Genomic DNA, 17,224 nt, shown 5'->3' on the forward strand with positions numbered 1-17,224 from the left:
CCGGGTGCCGCTGAGGCCGCGCTGCCCGCAGCGGCACTGCACGCTGCTACTGCAGGCTCGCCGCGTACATCGCTGCCGCGCCGCCCCGCCAAACACCGCTCCCGGGTCAACGCCACCTCCCGCCGCCTCCGCCCCATCCCTCCCATCCCTCCGACCCGCTCCCACCCGTTCGTGCGCGCGGACCACGCGCGGCGGGCGGTGGGGCGGGACGGGGCGGAAGAGGGGAGGGCTCGACCTGCTCTGGCGCCCCGGCCCGGCCAACCCGCGGCTGCCGGGTCTGAGCCATAAAAACGCCGGGAGCTGCTGGGACCGCGGCTCCAACCGGCAGTAGCCGTGCTTGGGGTGCCTCGGGTGGGCAGCCCGGCTGGCTCCCTTCTGCCGCCTGGCCACAGCGACCGCGCCGGCACCGGGACCCCTTCTCACCCCGCCTTGCCCGCCGCCCACCAAGATGCTGTTTTGGCACACGCAGCCGGAGCACTACAACCAGCACTCGACCGGCAGCTACCTGCGGTGAGTCCCCGCCGGCCCCGGGCGGCGTGAGCCCCTGGCGGGTTAAGGGCATTAAGGCGGGCACGGGGGTTAAGGGGAAGGTGTCTGCTGGCGGTACCCTTTGGCGGTACCCGGCATCCAGTGGAGCAGCCGCATCGCCCGGGGTGAGCGCTCCTGACTCGTTTTGAGAGCTGCGGGCGCTCTTTTATTTTTTCCCCTTCTTTTTATGTTTTTTCTTTCTTGCACCTCCTTAGACAACTCTCTGCAACTTTGCTTTTTTTGCTTTTGCCGGCTTCCCTCTGCTCAGGGGCTTAGGTAAGTGCAGCTCGCAGGGAGAAGGTGCGCTAGTTGCAGAGTGCTGTCAAAAGCCTGTGGAAAGCGTCTGTTGGGCAACTAAGAGAACATCCAGTTTTCTGAGGATGGGATTTCTTTCTCTTCGTTTTGGGACGATGGGTAAAAAGCTCAAAATTTCACTTTCTGAGCTTGTCTAAACCAGCTTTTTCCTGCCTCCACACATTTGTGTTTAATTAAATGTGCCTAATTTAAGCACAAGGGCTGCTAAACAATAGTCTGTAACGTGTAGCACAAGCCCGTATTTCCTCCCTCCAAAAGATGTCAAAGCAGGCAACTTTGGGAGCTTCCTTTCTGCTGGATGCTTATGTTTGTTTTGTTTTTTTTTCTGAGATCATGTAAAGCTGAGCTCTCAGCTGGTACAAGTTGCTGCTGCTGCTCTGCTGATGTGTGAATTTGCTGAATTGCAGCGGTGGAGGACTTGGCTGTGGCTAAAGCACCTTCCTTTTAAAGTGTACCCCCAAATAACTGCTGTTGAGAGAACACCGAGTTCGTCTAGGCAGAGCACTTGGAACACAGATAATGCTTCCCTTTCAAGGAGATGCATAATCCTAACTATTCCCTATCCGAATATTTGAAAAATATTTATTTCTTTTACTTAATAATAGTAATAAATACCATGAGATTCTTGCTTTTTGGCAGCTTCTCCACTTCTTCATACAAGGTTTTTCACCTTCCTCACTCTATCCCAGTGTCTGTCTTAACAACATGTATGTGGCAAGCGTCTTGTTCTCTCTTGCTTTGGATTTGCAAATCTGACTAGTTTGAGACAGTGGGAATAAAAGCAGAGGAGCATCAGCATTCGTAGTTTTGTGCACTGTGTCTGCATTAGAGAGCATTTATGGTGCTCAGACTGCTTCATTAATTCCATGGATTTGTCGTACGATTGCTACAAGATCAAGTTTGTGTCAGGCTTCATCCCACAACTCAAATTCCTTTGAATTGGCCAGAACACTTATTGGATTATTTTTGCCTGTTTGGTGCTAGCTGGAGGGGATAGAGGGACCTGCTCTTGCAGGAAGGCTGCTAGTATGAAGGTAACCTGTTGGTGTTTTAGGAACAAACTTCAGCTTTAGTGAGTACCTGCCTCTGTGACAGTGGTGGTTTTGATCTGGGAGTGAAAGCTCTAAAACCAGTTCTATGGCAGGAATGGCCTCAGGTGTTTCAGGGAAGGTCAGTTGAATAAAACCTTTGGGTTTTGTAATTCTGGCTACTTTACTCTCCACGGGAATGTGTGAAGGTATGCATTTCCTGAGGGGTGTTTTTCTACCGAGCTGTGCCTTTCTGAAGGTTTTCCATACCTGTAATGATTTTGCACAGGAAGCTGAAACAGTACAAACCTTAAAGTAGCTGTAGGAAAAGTTTTTATCAATTATACCTTGTCGACATCAGAGGTGTTGCGCATATCTAGACATCCATGTAAGTTCTGCCACACCTCAGTGGTATTTGTAGTTACAGCAAGACAATACTACAGAAAAGTCCTTGTAAGTATTAATTTGTTTTTGTGGAAACCCAGTGTGTATTTTGGTCTCAGTTCTGCCAGCTGACTGAACTCTTAAGTAACTTTCTCCCTTTCATGTAAGTGAACTAACAGTTGGTTAAGATCAGAGCTGCAAAGCTTTAGCATAAAGATGAAACCTGGGAGAGTCTTAAGGGTGTTTCATCCCTTTACCCCCTACCCCCGTTTTTTAAGGATAAAAGCTGTTGTAAAAGCCTGCTTTTTCAAAAACTTGAGTTGCAGCTCTGAACTGAAGAGAGCTGAACAAATATTCCGGTGGCTTGTATAACTATAGCTTTGGCATTCTTCTAAGCCTTGATCTGTTGCTCACATCCTTCTAAGTTCTGAGTGCTTTTAATAAGGTGAAATGTTTTAGAAGGGTTTGAGCCAAAGCTATGAATGCCACAGGCCATTAGTTCAGGAATAAAAATTGACTTGTGTGGCTTAGTCAGTGCTTTAATACGGTGAAACTTTCTGGAAACCAAATCATGGATTCCTCCATGCTTGCAGTCCTTGGCAATAGCACAGTTGTTCCAGCAAGTGTAAGAGTGTTAAGAGTATTGTGTGAAATACGATATTTGGTACTTGGATTTAGACTTCCCCTTGCCTAAATCTCTCAACTGCTTCAGCTGAATAGGGGTACAAATATCTCAACCTTAAATGTTAAACCCAGGCCAGACTGTGTGCTGGTTTCTGCAGAAGCTTTCAGGCTTCAGTGTTTTTGACCTGTTCTCATCTGGAAAGCAGCACTCATTCTGATAGCACTGTGCAGACAAGTGTGTTAAGAGCATCTGGGGTGAGTGGCTCTCCTCTGGAGTGGTATTGGATCCTGCATGCGTGTAGAGCAATGAGATCTATTTCAGAGATCTGTTGTAGGCATTTCTGTCACTTCATTACTGTAGTAAATCATCACCACTAAGGAAAAAAAAACCCCTCTCTGTGACTGCGGTTAGTCAAGAGCTGGGATTAGGTCAGTATTGCCAGTAAGCAAATGGGGCTGGATGCTTTTGAGTTGGTGATAATACGAAGGGGTTGTAAGAGAAAATGCAGATATGGGTATTTCTTTTCACACAGCTTGCTCTCTGCTTCTATTTTGCCATAAATAGGAGTACCTGTGTTTGAACCAGGCACTTCAGCAGTTTGCTGTAAACTGCTGCACCTTTTCACTCATGACCTGGGTAGCCTTCAAGGTTGTGGGTGCTATGAATGAACACAGGGTGGATCATTAACTGAACAGGCAAGGGGAAAATTCTAAATGTTCTTTCCATAGGGAGCATGTCCGTACATGCCAGCATGGTCCTGAACAGTTTTTCTTAGAGCTTTTTGTGTATGGGTTTACTGAAAGGCACAGAACTGCAGCCTCTGTAATGGGAGTCTCAAGTCTTCACACATCTAGAGGAAATGGAGGAGGAAAAAAAGAGTTGTTTCTTATTTTGAACTGTCTCTGGGCTCAGCATAATCCTCCTAATTTGGAAGGATATTAATGTCCTAAGTAGGTGGACACAATGACCAGAAAAGTGGACATGGGAAAGGCTAATGTGGTCTTTCAGTATCAGGCATGCTGAGATAAGGATGCTTATTCCTGACATCTCATTTTGTACTAATCATTCTGTTGTGCTCTCAGCCTTGCTAATACCTGTTCCGCTTGGGGATTAGTGTGGGTTGGGATCAGTCTGATGCTGAATTAAAAGGCAGGTCAGCATGAACATCTTGAAAGGAGTGAGAACATGGACTGTGTTCAGGTCCTAGTGAAGCTGCTCCTGAGCACCTGTGTGCATGTGCATTTATGAAGGTAGCCCAATGCGAACTTAAGAGCTATGTGAGAACTCTGGACCAGGTTTATTAGAGTGCAAGGAGATGTTATGAGTCAATTAACCCAGCAGTTCATGTCATCATTTATCTGAATGTCTCCTTTCTACATCAGAGCTGTGTCTGCTTCTCATATTGGCTGCTACTTGTAGGCATTTTATTAATCTGACACTTAGCTGTCAGGATAAAGAGCCCTTTCTTGCCCTTTATTTTCCTGAAGGTGTTTCATCTGGGTACCTGAGAACTCTTAAACAAATGTAATTCTGCAAGGATGAATAATCTATATTTTATATATATATTTTCCTCATCAGGAAGACTGCTTTATTGAAAAGCAGATCAAATTTATGTTTAGCAAACATAAATTAATTCTCAGAAATATTCTGTTTTGCTAATGCTGTGTTCTTTTGTGCCCAGTGCCGACATCCGAGAGGCAGAAGTTGCCTTATTACATTATACAGGCTGAATTCTTTCTTGCTTAGCTGTCATAACTCACTGTTTCTCCAGAGGCCATTTCTATTATCTCAGAGCATGAGAATCAAGCACAGGTTGAGGCTAGGATTCTGTAGAGTCTTTCTGAGTGAATGTGTGTGAATTCTGTGTTGCAGAGATGTCCTTGCACTGCCGATCTTCAAGCAGGAAGAACCTCAGCTGTCTCCTGAGAATGACGCTAAATTGCCACCCTTTCAGTATGTCCTCTGCACAGCCACATCACCTGCTGTGAAACTGCACGAAGAAACCCTGACCTATCTCAACCAAGGTGGGGTTTGCACTACACTGAAGGAGGGTATATTTCCCAGGAATAGTTAATGAGACAGATTTAATCTCATACTTGTGCTTTACCAGGGGGTAGTGGGATGGGGAAAAAGAGGGATAGAGATTGGGAGGGGGTTGGAGGAAAGGAGGAGCATTTAATTTTTCACGTTTATATACCAGATTTTCAACTGTTATAAAATAATCAAGTACCAGTGTTTTAACCATTTACTTAGAGCATCATTATGGCATGCACAATTCCCTGTACTGTGCTTGATTTCGGACAGCCTAAACTGCAGCCTCCTACCTTGATCTCAAAAGGCCAATTTGATTAAGCATATTGGCAAACTTTGGGTTGGGGAGGGCTCTTAACATTGCAAGTCCCCAGGCGCTGCTGGAGGGCATTGTCAGAGCAGTTAGCAGGTATCCAAGCGCTCCTTGGTGTTCTGGGCAGGGTATGACATTGCTCCCCCACTGGCTGGGTGATGTGGCAGTGCTCTGTTCCTAACTTGTCAAGTTGCTTGGGTTCAGTGCAGCAGTCCTCTATAACAGACCTCATGGGATATTTTTTACTCCTGGATAAACAAACACTATGTGTTTCCCTTGGCTTCCCCCTTACCTTTGGCAGAATTTGTGCAGATACATCTGTGGTTGGTATTTGACTGTCACTTTGCAGCACCTCCTCTGTGTGGGTCCTGGGAGAAATCCGACCTCTCCAGGCACAGATTATGCTAAAACCTAACTAAACTTATTTTCTACCAGGTTGTAAACAAAGGCATTAGCCTAGCAACAAGCTGAAGGCTGTCAGCCCTGCTACTGAGACCCTTTCCTGCTTCAGGGCACTGTCCCAGCTCTAAGCTTTTTGTACACCAAGCATGAAGCTTGCTTTGGTGCTTCTCTGACTAAGTTTTCTGTGAATGCTTGTGCAAAGCAGAGCCATGACCTCCTTTGGACTCTGACCTCAGGTGTGTCTGGCTGCTGGATCTGTGTTGCTACCTGGTAGGGGGCATGGAGCCCCCATGGAAAGATGGCCAACTGCTGCAGGCTCTGCTCAAGGAGCCAGATGTTTCCTGTTGCATAAGCTGGCAGTGTACTGGCTCCCAGCATCAAAAGATGCTAGAGATGACTGTGTCCTCCGCATTTATCCATCCAAATAGCAGACTCCAGGAGGTGATACAGAGCACATCAAGGGTGAAATGGAAATTAATCTTTCTTGTCAAACACAAATCTGTCCTGTTTCAGAGTAAAAGGTTTTCTGTTGTGAAAAGCAGTTGATGGCCAAACATTTTAGCATACATGAGGCAGCGCCTACCTGCTTTTTTTTTATTATTTTATTTTTAACTTGCTTTTGGGGGCAGAAGTTAGACCACTCTTCACACAATACAGTGAGTTAAAAAAAACCAAACCAACAAAAAAACCCCAAACAAATGAACAGAAACACCAACTACAAAACTTGTGACTAGAGTAGTCTACATTTTCCTGTGCAGAGTAAGACTGTTGCTGCCTTTGCAGATAGACCGTGCTGTGTTAGGCTTTCTCCAGCTTCATCTGGACACAGCACTGACCTATTTCCTTGCCAGACCACCAGCTGTTGGGTATCTTCTGCATCTGTCTTTCATCCCTCAAGGGGGAAGGTCGGATATGTCCTTGCAGAATACACCCTGGAGAGCATGAAGCTGGATGGGCCTGGAGGAACAAAGAAGGGATGAGTCTGGCAGGAGCTGTGCAGTGGGGGAGAGTTGGGAAGGTACTGGGGGAAGATGTGGGCACTCTGTAGTGCTGTTGGCTTGCCACAGTGGATGGAAACAGCACTTCTTCCTAGAGGGTCTTTAGAGTGATAAGTGGTAAAAGGTGGTGAGCTTCTGACAGTTGAATAGCTTGCTGCTTTCTGTTCCTCTTGGCAAGAGCTTTGCATCTGCCTGCCACCTTCACAGGAGCATCCTTACCTCATTTAATATCCCAAGAAATATGTCTTCCTCCTTACACTAAAATGCTCTGGATTTCTTGGATAAAACCCCAAACCTCCTGAAATTCAAGGCTGTCTGTATATAGATGGATGCTGTTTGTTTTTGTTTGGTTTTTTTTTTTTGGGGGGGGGTATTTGTTTTGGTTTTGTTCCCCCCCTCCTCCCCCTTGAACTTGTGCCATGTACCTAATTTAAAAGCCATTCTGCTCCACTCAAGCAGGTTGCTTCAGAGTCCACACCATTGGCCGCACTTTTGCTCCCAGCACTGACCCTTTCAGGTAGCAAGGGTAGGCCTTGACTGTAAATTTGTCTGACATGTAGTCTGCTGTGGTACTAAGTCCCTTAAACCAAAATCCCTTTCCTGTGCTAGGTAGGAAAAAGGGGCTGGAGTCTACGCCCATGTGGATATGCTGTGGGAAGCTTCTTGGGTTCATTGAAGGTAACTGCAGATAGGGGGAGAAGAGCATGCTGGACATGCCTTTCAATGAGCTGTGGACGGAGCTGGGGAGTCTTAATTTCTGTTGGTGGGATATCAGTGCGGACAGTGCTTGGGGTTAAAAATAGATGAGGATTTGTCTTGCAATTTCAGGACAAAGAATCAATTTGAGTTGACAGGTACTCCCATTTCACTTAGAAGTTCCTGTTTAAGAACTTCTACATAAAAGGGTATCTGGTCTTTTTCATGACATTTATGTTAAAAGCAATTCATTGACCTCATGCATTGACCTTCTGGAATAAAAAACTGTGTCTCTTCAAAAGCAAAAATTAAAGTGCCTGAGTCAAACTTTCTTCTCCTTTCAGCAGCACTTGTCCGGGGGGACCTCTTTTGATTCTTGGGCGACATAGTTTTCCAGCAGGTACCTGTTGCGTAGGTTATTTCCCAATCCTTCTCCAAAACCAGAGGAGGGTGCTGCATCTCTTTAATTTGACCTTCTCAACACATGCCCTGGAATCCCACCCAAGTGCTGCCACACTGATCTCTATTGTTCTGCCTGTGCTAGAGGTCCATGTAAGTTAAAGGCCCTGACAGAAAATCAATCCCAGTAACTGAATTGGATTGTATGAGCCTGGGGGAGGTATGTGAAGGGGACCTCGAGACGGCCCAGGTCTCTGGAGCCAATACTACCAGCATGGCAGAAGAGCTGACTGACTCCAGAGCACTGTGACTCAGCTGTAGTACCATAGCCATCTCATGGAGCAGTTTAGCCCATTCCCTTCACCTTATGCTGACTGTAAGCAAAGGGGCAGCTCTTGCACCTTACCCTCTTTCTGTGCTTATCATAGTCTGGCCAAACATTGTTACATAAAACTTCTCTTCTTCCTTGTATGCTTGAGTTTTGTGATGGATTACTTTAGCAAATGGGTAACTTCATTAATGGATGTCCCTCCACCCTGTCTGCTCTGATAGAAAGCATCAGTCACAGCTGCCTCCTAGTAAGGCACATACGAAGGCATCCCATGTGGTTATTTGTCCAAATTATGAGAACTGGGTTTCGGGTTTGCTGCTTGCTGTGTGACGCTTGCCGCCACTTGCTGTCCAGATGTTCCTTCCTGACTTGAGCTCTTCACCATTCGATAAGACCATTTGTCACCATGAAGCACTCTGCTCCCTGCCCTGAAATGCTCCACAGGTGACTGGTTCAGTGGTGACTGGACAGCTCAGGAAATCGTTCATGTGCACAACTAGACGGAAAAAAGGTCAGGTCTGACAGAGCTATGGAGAGGGGTAAGCTGAGAGAACTGGGTAGTCAAGTTGAAGGCCAAGTACCATAGAGGAACTGGAGGAGAGAATCAGATGACATCTTAAAAGGGTCTCATATTGGCTAGGAAGAAGGGCTGTCCAGTGGTTGTGTTTGTGTACAAATGTGAGAGGGCTTCAGGCTTGTGGAGCGTAATGACTTCTCACGAGCCTTGCTTTTTGCTGGATAGACCCAGGGAGATGGTCAGTGGCACTGAGGAGGAAGAGGTCTTTGGCCTGGGCCCTCCACAAAGGCCAAGGAGGAAGCAGAGAAGACTCTTGAGCTGGAGACCAGTGTTTTCAGCAAGGTCAGGGGGAACATTTCTGAGGGAGCACAGAGGAGTGAGCTTAGCTATTGTGTTAAGTTGACTTGGGGACATTCAGCAGTAGCAGGCTCCTCAGCTTGTCTGCTCCAGTTTGAAACCATGAGTGCTTGCTGGCTGCAGCTCTAGAACCAGCCTGTAAATGAAGTAACTAGAGTCAGATCCTTAGTTTGGCTTCCAAAGGTTGACTCATTACACTTGTCTTTCCTGATCTCTTCTCTGCCATGCATTCCCACATTCCTTGGGAAACTTGGAGCCAGAGTCCTGCTAGCCCAAATTCAACATGATCTTGGTTTGCTAATCCTTAGAGCAGTTCCTACATGAAGTGATTTTTACTGGATCTCAGCAGGATTATTCATATGATGGGACAAAGTATAGCCCTATTAGTATGGTGTCCTAACATCACTCTGCCTTCAGTGCACGGAACTGGTAAAGGTGCTGTCCTTGCATTAGGAGCTGCTGCTGGCATCGCTCCTCTGGTCAGGGATCACATCTGTCAACAGCTACACTGTCCAGAGGTCTGCTGCACAAACATCGCCTAACATTTTTGGAGCTGGCCTGCCTTTCAGCGCTATTTCAGTGTCTCCTGTGGATAGGGATTTTCAGACAAACAGTCAACCAGCAACCATATTACAAACCACTGCTTTAGCAAGAGGGCTTGATGTAGTTGTATATTCCATGGTGTGCAGTCGTATGGGGTGTGGTTTGACCATGGCTGGTTGAAACTAGTTTCAAATGTGGAGAGAAATGGGAGTACTGAAGGTGGTTCCAGAAATTGCAGCAGGAGGAATGTGGAGGAAACAAGCACTGTACAGTAGATCTGCATGCTAATAAATGTGGGAAAATAAAATTATCCCCCTAAAAAACAAATCAGAAAGCCAAAACCCACAAAAACCTGAAAGTCATTGCCCAAGGGAATTGGTTAGTCGACCACATGTGGACCGTGAGCTATTCAACCCATGATTTTGCTTCATGACCAGCGTTGGGTTGGCTCAGAGTCTCAGATCTAAATTACTCAAAGGGTGGTTAAGGTTAATAGCAGAGGGTCACTGAGGGCAGGCTGTATGACAAATCCAGCCCTGTCCCACAGTGGTACTTTGGAGTCACTGGCTGCCACCTGCCTGTACAATTTTCCTGGGCTCTGTTCAGCTCTCCAGATGTGTGGTTCTTGGCCATGTGAGGATTTTAGTATACAGCTGGTTAAGGTTAGGCAGGCTGGCCATCTCTACTTTACAGTGTCTTCCAGGAGTCATCTTTATTGCCAGTCCTAGACAGTCCAGAAAACAAACAAGCCAAAACCCCACACCATGAGAGAAAACCACTGACATCCGAGAAGGTCTGTGACAATATTGGGAGCATTGATGTAGAGGTACATAAGCAACAGATGTCTCATGAAGCTAAAGATGGACTTAATTTTAGTCTGGGTCATACTTAAACGAAAGCCCAAGGTTTCAGCCCTCAGGTGCAAATGCATGCATCCAGGTTTGAGGCATATGTGCACGAATGGGTACACTTTAAACTGTTATGTTGAAAATCTGCTGGGTTTTGTCCTGCCTCAGCTCACTGCAGGCCTGTTCTGGTTTCTCCTACAAAGAAAGGTGGAGAAAGCACTGGGCAGTGAGCAGGTGAAGAGGACACCTTGAAGGTGATTGCTCATTGCTTGGGTAGGGGATGAAATTGCTTACAACAGAAGGCAAAAGAAGAACCTTTGCCTCTTTTAAAAAGTCTAAAGTTCAAATTCGGTTGTCTAATCTTCTGCAGCCAGAGAACCCAGTTTTAAGCACTTGAGATTTACAGTAAATAGAAAAAGCTGGTTTGTATTGACGTTAACTCCTACGTAATTGAGTTTTTATGGGGTCACAACTGTCTGAATGTTTGTAGTTTTCCTGGAACAATTCTTTATTTGCCTAAATGAAGTGTAGAGAAGGCTGAGTGACCAACTCTGCTTGGGTGTGCTTCTGGTTTAATCATAGCTCTATTTGTGGGATATTTTTGCTTTGTCCCAAGCTAAGAGCTGCTTCTTTTCCTGACAATCACTGCCGTTACTGACCAGGCCCTGGGTATTTCCAGGAGCTGTGCTGCTGGTGGCCTCTCCTGTGTGAGCATGCGCTCCACCCTCGCCTGGGATCACCAGCACAACGGTGACTTTATGTCACTGACACTGTTAATATGAGATGCTCCCTGGTAGATGCCCACTTATGCATCCTTGATCCCTCATCATTGTAGGGTTCTGTACTGCTCCTTGACCCCTTTCCACACTCTTCCTGAGTTTGGATGGCTTAAAAAATGTATAATGAAGCTGCTTTGTCTTTCCCGTTTCTGAGACTAGTTACTCTGTGGTTTTGGTTCTTGTGTTGCACCTCTTCATCTTTGGAGAAGGAATTTGTCTCCTGCCTGACTTTTAACACAGCTCTGAGAAGGTTCTGGTGTCTCAGCTGAAGCCATTAATTGTGCTGGCAGCAATTTCCCCATATGTTTGGCAGCTCTGTCTTCACTTGGCAGCCCAGGATAAACAGCACTGTCTTCAAACCACACCATCCTTAAGCCCACTATGAATCTTGCTTCAGATGACAGGGCACCTCTGCATAAGTAGAGCATCTGACTTCTGTTGTCCCTAGGAAACTAGAATATCAGTTGTCTTTTAACCAAATTTTCCATTCTTTCTATAATCCTTTCTTTTGTTGCTAACATCTGGATGAAATTCAAATGGGATTGTGAACTTGCTGGACTGTAGCCTGTGCACAACTCCTACTGGAAGCCTAGGCTGATTTTGTTCTTCCACTTCCATAAATCTTCAGTATCTGTGAAGGAAGGAAGTGCTCAGAAGATCTTCTGGGTGTAGTGAGAAGTAAGAGAGTATCTGTAAAATTCTTTCCTTATATTCCATGTCACTTTTTTACTTTCTGCCATTATCCATATCTATTTTGAGATTCCTATAAATATGATAGTGACGTTTTGCCTGTGATTTTACAGTATTTTATGTTTGTATCAATGTACCTATCTGAGAAGACATGGAAATTTTCCAGTTAGCTTACTCTAATTTGAGGTGTCTAAAAGATCATGTTTTAGGTGGTAATAGGAAGCTTGAGGAATACTGTAGTTTTGACATGTTTAGCTGTTTTTATAGGAGTAATACACATTTTTTGGGGAGTAATGTACCCTTTTTCTAGAAAGGATGGGAAAAAAAACCCCACTTTTCTTTTTTTCCCCCCTTTGCTTCCTACCAAGCATTTATTACGTGTTTCTGAAACTAGTCAGCAAGTGTCTGGACAGTAAGCTTCTTGTCCTAGCTTGATGCCAGATTTGTGACTGGTGTTGAAGGTACAGCCTGCCTTGGGATGATTGCCAGTCACATCTTCTCCCCTGCTGCATGGGTAGGTTCTGAGTGAGACTTATTTTCTCTCACTTTCTTACTGTAGAAATGTCATGAAGGAAGTGACTTACCTGAGGGCATCTGAGGGAGGCTGCTGCAGGGGTCAGGACTCATACTCAGCTCTTCTGCATCCCTCTTCAGCACCCTCACCCAGGACCATTCTTCTTAGTTATCTGAAACTCAAGTAAATATTACACACAAAGCTACTCTTACAGAGCTATAAAACCTGTTGTCCAAATTGACTTAGAACAGGTTGGAACCAGAAAAAGCCTGTATTTTTTACTTACACAGAGGGGGCTGAGGTTTTCTGAGCTGGACAGATGTGACTAAGATAGTCCTGAGTGTTTCAAGTACATGCTAGAGAAGTGGAAATACAGGAAGAAATTTTCACAGGGCATATATTTTTTTCAGCTTTCCATAATAATTTCTTCACCAATTAATTTATATTAAAAATCAAAGTTTTGTACCATGTCTGAGATTAGGTGGGGCCCAACAAAATGGGTGAGGTCTATGCAAGAGAAGCCCAAGTGCACATAGTGAACTTAGCAGCTGGGAGTGTTTCTTTGTCTACTGACTGGTTTTGTTTCCTTGATTCAAAGTTAGACTACAGTATTGGAGGAATTAAATGTACCTCCCTCTCTTTTGAGTGGAAACCGCTGCAAACGAGTGTTTCTTTTAGTGCCTATTAGCTATGAAGTGTCACCACTGTAAAAAAGACCATCTTCAAAAGTCTGGGAAGAGTAGGGCTCAGCCAAATGTTCGTATAGTAAATGAGCATTGCATTTTTCCTCTAGCAGACTTGGCTCTGAGGCATGTGTTTGGCTTTCCCACAAGAAAGAGGTAGGGAAAGAGCAAGGAGGGAGCTGGGAAACCCTCTTGAGCTGGGGGCAAATTGTAAAAGGAGGAAAAAACATACGAAGAGGCGTGATGACAGTGAGACTCTGTGGTGTGGTAGTAGAGTTAGTAGTTGAATTGTTCTGTTGTGTTCTTGTAGTCTTTGCTACCCTGGTGGTAATGGCAATTACAGTAGGTATCCTCAGTGCTGAAGTCAGATGGGTACAGAAACACAGTGGAGCTAAGGTAGCTTTGCTGCAAAGGGAAACAGCCAGGAGGCAGGTGAAGGGCGAAACTGAATACTAAAGCAAGGCATGTGTAAATTGCAGTTCTTATTGCCACAGTGTAAGTTTGGAAGAAGACCATACAAAAGAGGAGCACTGGTCATGACTGGGCATGGACTGGACTGGTCATGACTAATATGGATATGGTCTGGACACTGAATACCAGAAACTGGGAAGATATGGCCAGGAAAGGGCTGGCTGTATTCAGTCTGCTCCATCTCTGGGTGCTTATAACTCAGTGCTGCGTTCAAGATGAGGTGTGAGGCAAAATGGGTCCTAAAGTGTTAGGATGACTCTTGTGTTCCTTTTGCATTTCCTGTCCCACAGTTGGTCCTCCTTAGCAGGATTTCCATGTTCCTAGCATAGAGGAAGCTTTCAGGGTGGCCTATTGTGTAGCTGGTGAATTCATAATATCCACTGGATAAATATCTCCTAAAGCATCTTGTCAAATGAGGCTGCAGTAAGCAACTGCAGAACATCCACTGCCATTTGTGACCTGGAGACGGAGGATTCTGTCCTTCCTCCACACATGGGCCACTTCAGCAAGTCTTATATTTATTTCTGCTTTTGGCTGGCAAAAAGGTGTGGGAAATCAAGCATGCAAGTTCAGATGCCAGCTCTATCTCTCTTGCCTGTTTACCCTGGGGGTTCCTTAATCTTTCTTGTCAGAAAAATATCTGTGTGTGCCTGACACTCTGAAGAGTTGCATTCAGCTGTCTCAAAGGTGATCCTCCTGATTGCTGGATGTGCTTTGGTCTGGGAGGATAAATGCCTTCTTATTTTCCTCCCCCTCCTTCTGTGTGCTGCATTTGACTGTCAGCATTCCTTTGCCTTTATCTGTGCACTATTTAGGATGTCCATATAAAGTTGCTAAATGGAATTTTTATTGGCCAGCTTGGCTTAATAATCAAACAGTTTCCAGGCTGGTTCTGTCTAGTGCTGTGTGGATCCATTCTGAGAAAGAGGACTCCCAGTCATTTTTTTATCTTTCCACAGACTTTTGTTGGCGATATTGCTTAGTCTAAGGTTAGGGTTTAATTAATTGCTGGAAAGGGAAGCAGACTACTTGGCTAGATTAAGTAAGGCCTGATTCATACTGGTCTGGAACATCAGCATCTTAGTTGGAAATTAGCATATTGTATTGGTGTATCATGCAGAAAACCACAAAATATGTAGTGCAAGTGGCCTTTAAAACATAACGCCAAAACAATAAAGAAAGCAAGGAAGATATTGTGGCTGTCGAGCAAATAACCTTTGAACAAAATGTAGCTTTGAGCTTGAAATAATGATAATCTTTTATAATCAGAAATGGCCTAAAATTCCTGATGGCTGACTAAATCCCAGGAATGGAAATCAGTTAAGGTATTATGGCTTGTACCTTTTGAGTGGGTGAAAGTGTTCCTGTGTTGAACCAAATTATTTTTCATCTATAGCAAATTGTTGACTTTCAGTTCTTTTGTCCCAGCCTGCATTTAATGTGTGTTAGTTACCAAAGACGATAAAAGCTGAAAAAGCAAGCAGTCTATAAATCCTCTTTAAGATAGATGCGATTGCTTTATGAATCACCAAGCAGGAACTCTCTGAACCTGGGTGGTTACTACTTTGTTGGACACTACTCTTGTTCGTAAAGCAGAGTTGCTCAAACCATAGCCTAGGAGGAGATTGCATAAATTTGCTGTTGCTCAGGGAATGTCTGTTCAAAACACAAATTACAGTGTGTTGTCACCCACCCAGGTTTTTATTGGTGCCCCCGAAGCTTTCAGTGAAGCTGGGAGACAGACTGCATCTCAGGAATTTACTGTGGTTTTCTAAGTATTTATTATCATTTTGCTCTCTGTCTGAGGTAGGGAAGAGGAGTTCTAGCAAGCTCTGTGCGAAGTGAGCACCAGGTCACGCAGGCAGGCAAAAGGCTGCTTTGGCCTCACCTATCCTGGGGATTAGCTTGCAGAATATCCTCTTACTTTAGCTAGTGATAGACATGCTTTAGGTACCTCTGTATGCATGTGCCCAATATTACGTGACCAGAGACCAGGCTGGTCACCAACTGTATTGCCTATGATGATACAGCTATAGTCAGTGTTGAGAGCATGGAAGCAAAAGGATTTCAACAAATTGCTGGCTGTTAGCACTGGGTGTAAAACTAGCATGCGGCAATGTGGAATGTCCTTCTGGTAAAGGGAGACTCTACAAAACTGCAACTGCTTCTCTCCATTGCCACAGGTGTTTTCTTTAGGTTCTTCCTTCCATCTGAGCTCAGTGGATGTTAAACCCTTCTCAGCTGAGGACCAGATTCTGACTTTGTCAGACCGTTCAATCAAATCATTGCCGTCTCAGCATCTGTGAGATTACTCTGCCATGTCTTCAGCTTTACCACAAAGGATTGGCTTGGAAAGATGGAGTCTAACCTATATTAATCTGTATTTCTATCTGAGACAGGTGGAAAAACTCTATATAGGAGAACTCCTTATATTTCGGTTGTATGTTTTGGGCTTAGCTGTTTGCAGTCTGTCTTGGGAACTGGGTATATGGTTTGATTTAGTCACATTGCAGCCACATTTATTTACAGCATCAGATACCTGATTAAGAATACTCTGTTATTGGTTTAGATTTAGCAGAATATGGTCTGTCCGTGCCTGCTAGTATCGGTGAGTCAGTGAAGTCTGCAGGATTGATCTGCATACCAGAGCTTCAGTGTCTTCTTTGCCCTCTTTGACGCCAGGGGGAGTTCAGCTTGCTTCGTTAGGTCACTATTAGACACTTCATTTTACAGATCCAAGTACTAGTTATTCTTTAGAGCTTTCTTTTCCTGCAGCTGTTACAGTTGCAGGGCTGAGATTGTAATTCACAATTTCAGGACTTTTGCTGGTAGTAGTGGTGGAAAATATAGAGTAAACAAGGTTTTGAAGGTATTTTTCAAGGAAAAGATCCCCAATCGAAGCAGTTTGGTGCTATAAAGGTGCAAGTAACTGAACACTGTCCATGCTATACGAATGAATTATGGGTACCGTTAGCCACAAAGCAGTGGATTTTCTGGAATAATTTTTAGGGAGAATGAGTTTTTCAAAATCAATACCAAAACATTTATATATAAGGGAATCGTGAGGAATTGGGACCAAATTCTCAGTGACAGAGTTCCACAGAGAGGGAAATAAGCTGCATGTTTTCTGAAGCTTGGCTTGTTTTGATAACAATTCTGTGTAGTAACTGGAGTTAAACATTCAGAGGTCAAGGGGAAAGCAGTTAGCATAAAATACCATAAAATATCATGAGTTTTTTCATGGCCTAAACTGAGTTCCAGGGCTTACATCAGATGACCCATATATCTTTCATCAAAGCATTTTATTTCCTCTTTGGCTTTCCATTTAATATTAACTCTGTCTGCACTACAGGTTGTTTTTTTTTAATTTTACCAGTTGGCAGAATCTGTTTCTAACTCTGTTCAAGCTAAATCACTCCCATCAGATGTGCAATGCCTGCTGTCTGCCAGGTTGCATTATTATTATTCCTATCCCATGCAAGTGGTTGGAAGATGCATGCTGCAGAATTTTTGAGTGATTGATGCTACTTTGAAAGGAATGTGGCCAATGTTTTTATATTCATTATTTTCTTTTGTCTCATTGGCAGTACAAATAAGGCTGACCAAAGGGTAGGAGTGTATCAGTGTGAAAAAGGTGTTCCAAAACCCTGCTTATTTCTGAGATGCTTGTTGAATGGCTGACAGTGCTTCTGCTTCTACCGTTGCCTTCCTCTATAGCACTTCTCATGCCATTTAATTTCTCTGTTCATGTTACACCATGTGAGTAGTCATA

General features: G+C 44.5%; 1 protein-coding gene across 1 annotated transcript in view; it reads left to right on the forward strand.

The window, feature by feature from the left end:
• The first annotated feature begins 338 nt into the window (after nt 1-338).
• TFCP2L1 (transcription factor CP2 like 1) overlaps nt 339-17,224 on the forward strand; it is a 32,426-nt gene continuing 15,540 nt past the window's right edge. The window contains exons 1-2 of the mRNA XM_061370105.1: nt 339-510; nt 4,753-4,904. Coding sequence (XP_061226089.1) covers nt 449-510; nt 4,753-4,904 — 214 coding nt within the window. The 5' untranslated portion in view covers nt 339-448. The remainder of the gene's footprint in view (nt 511-4,752; nt 4,905-17,224) is intronic.

This window comes from Neopsephotus bourkii, unplaced genomic scaffold (assembly GCF_033783945.1).
Source record: "Neopsephotus bourkii isolate Nb327-2 ecotype Australia unplaced genomic scaffold, CSIRO-AGI_Nbou_v1 NB_1526, whole genome shotgun sequence".
Lineage (NCBI taxonomy): Eukaryota > Metazoa > Chordata > Aves > Psittaciformes > Psittacidae > Neopsephotus > Neopsephotus bourkii.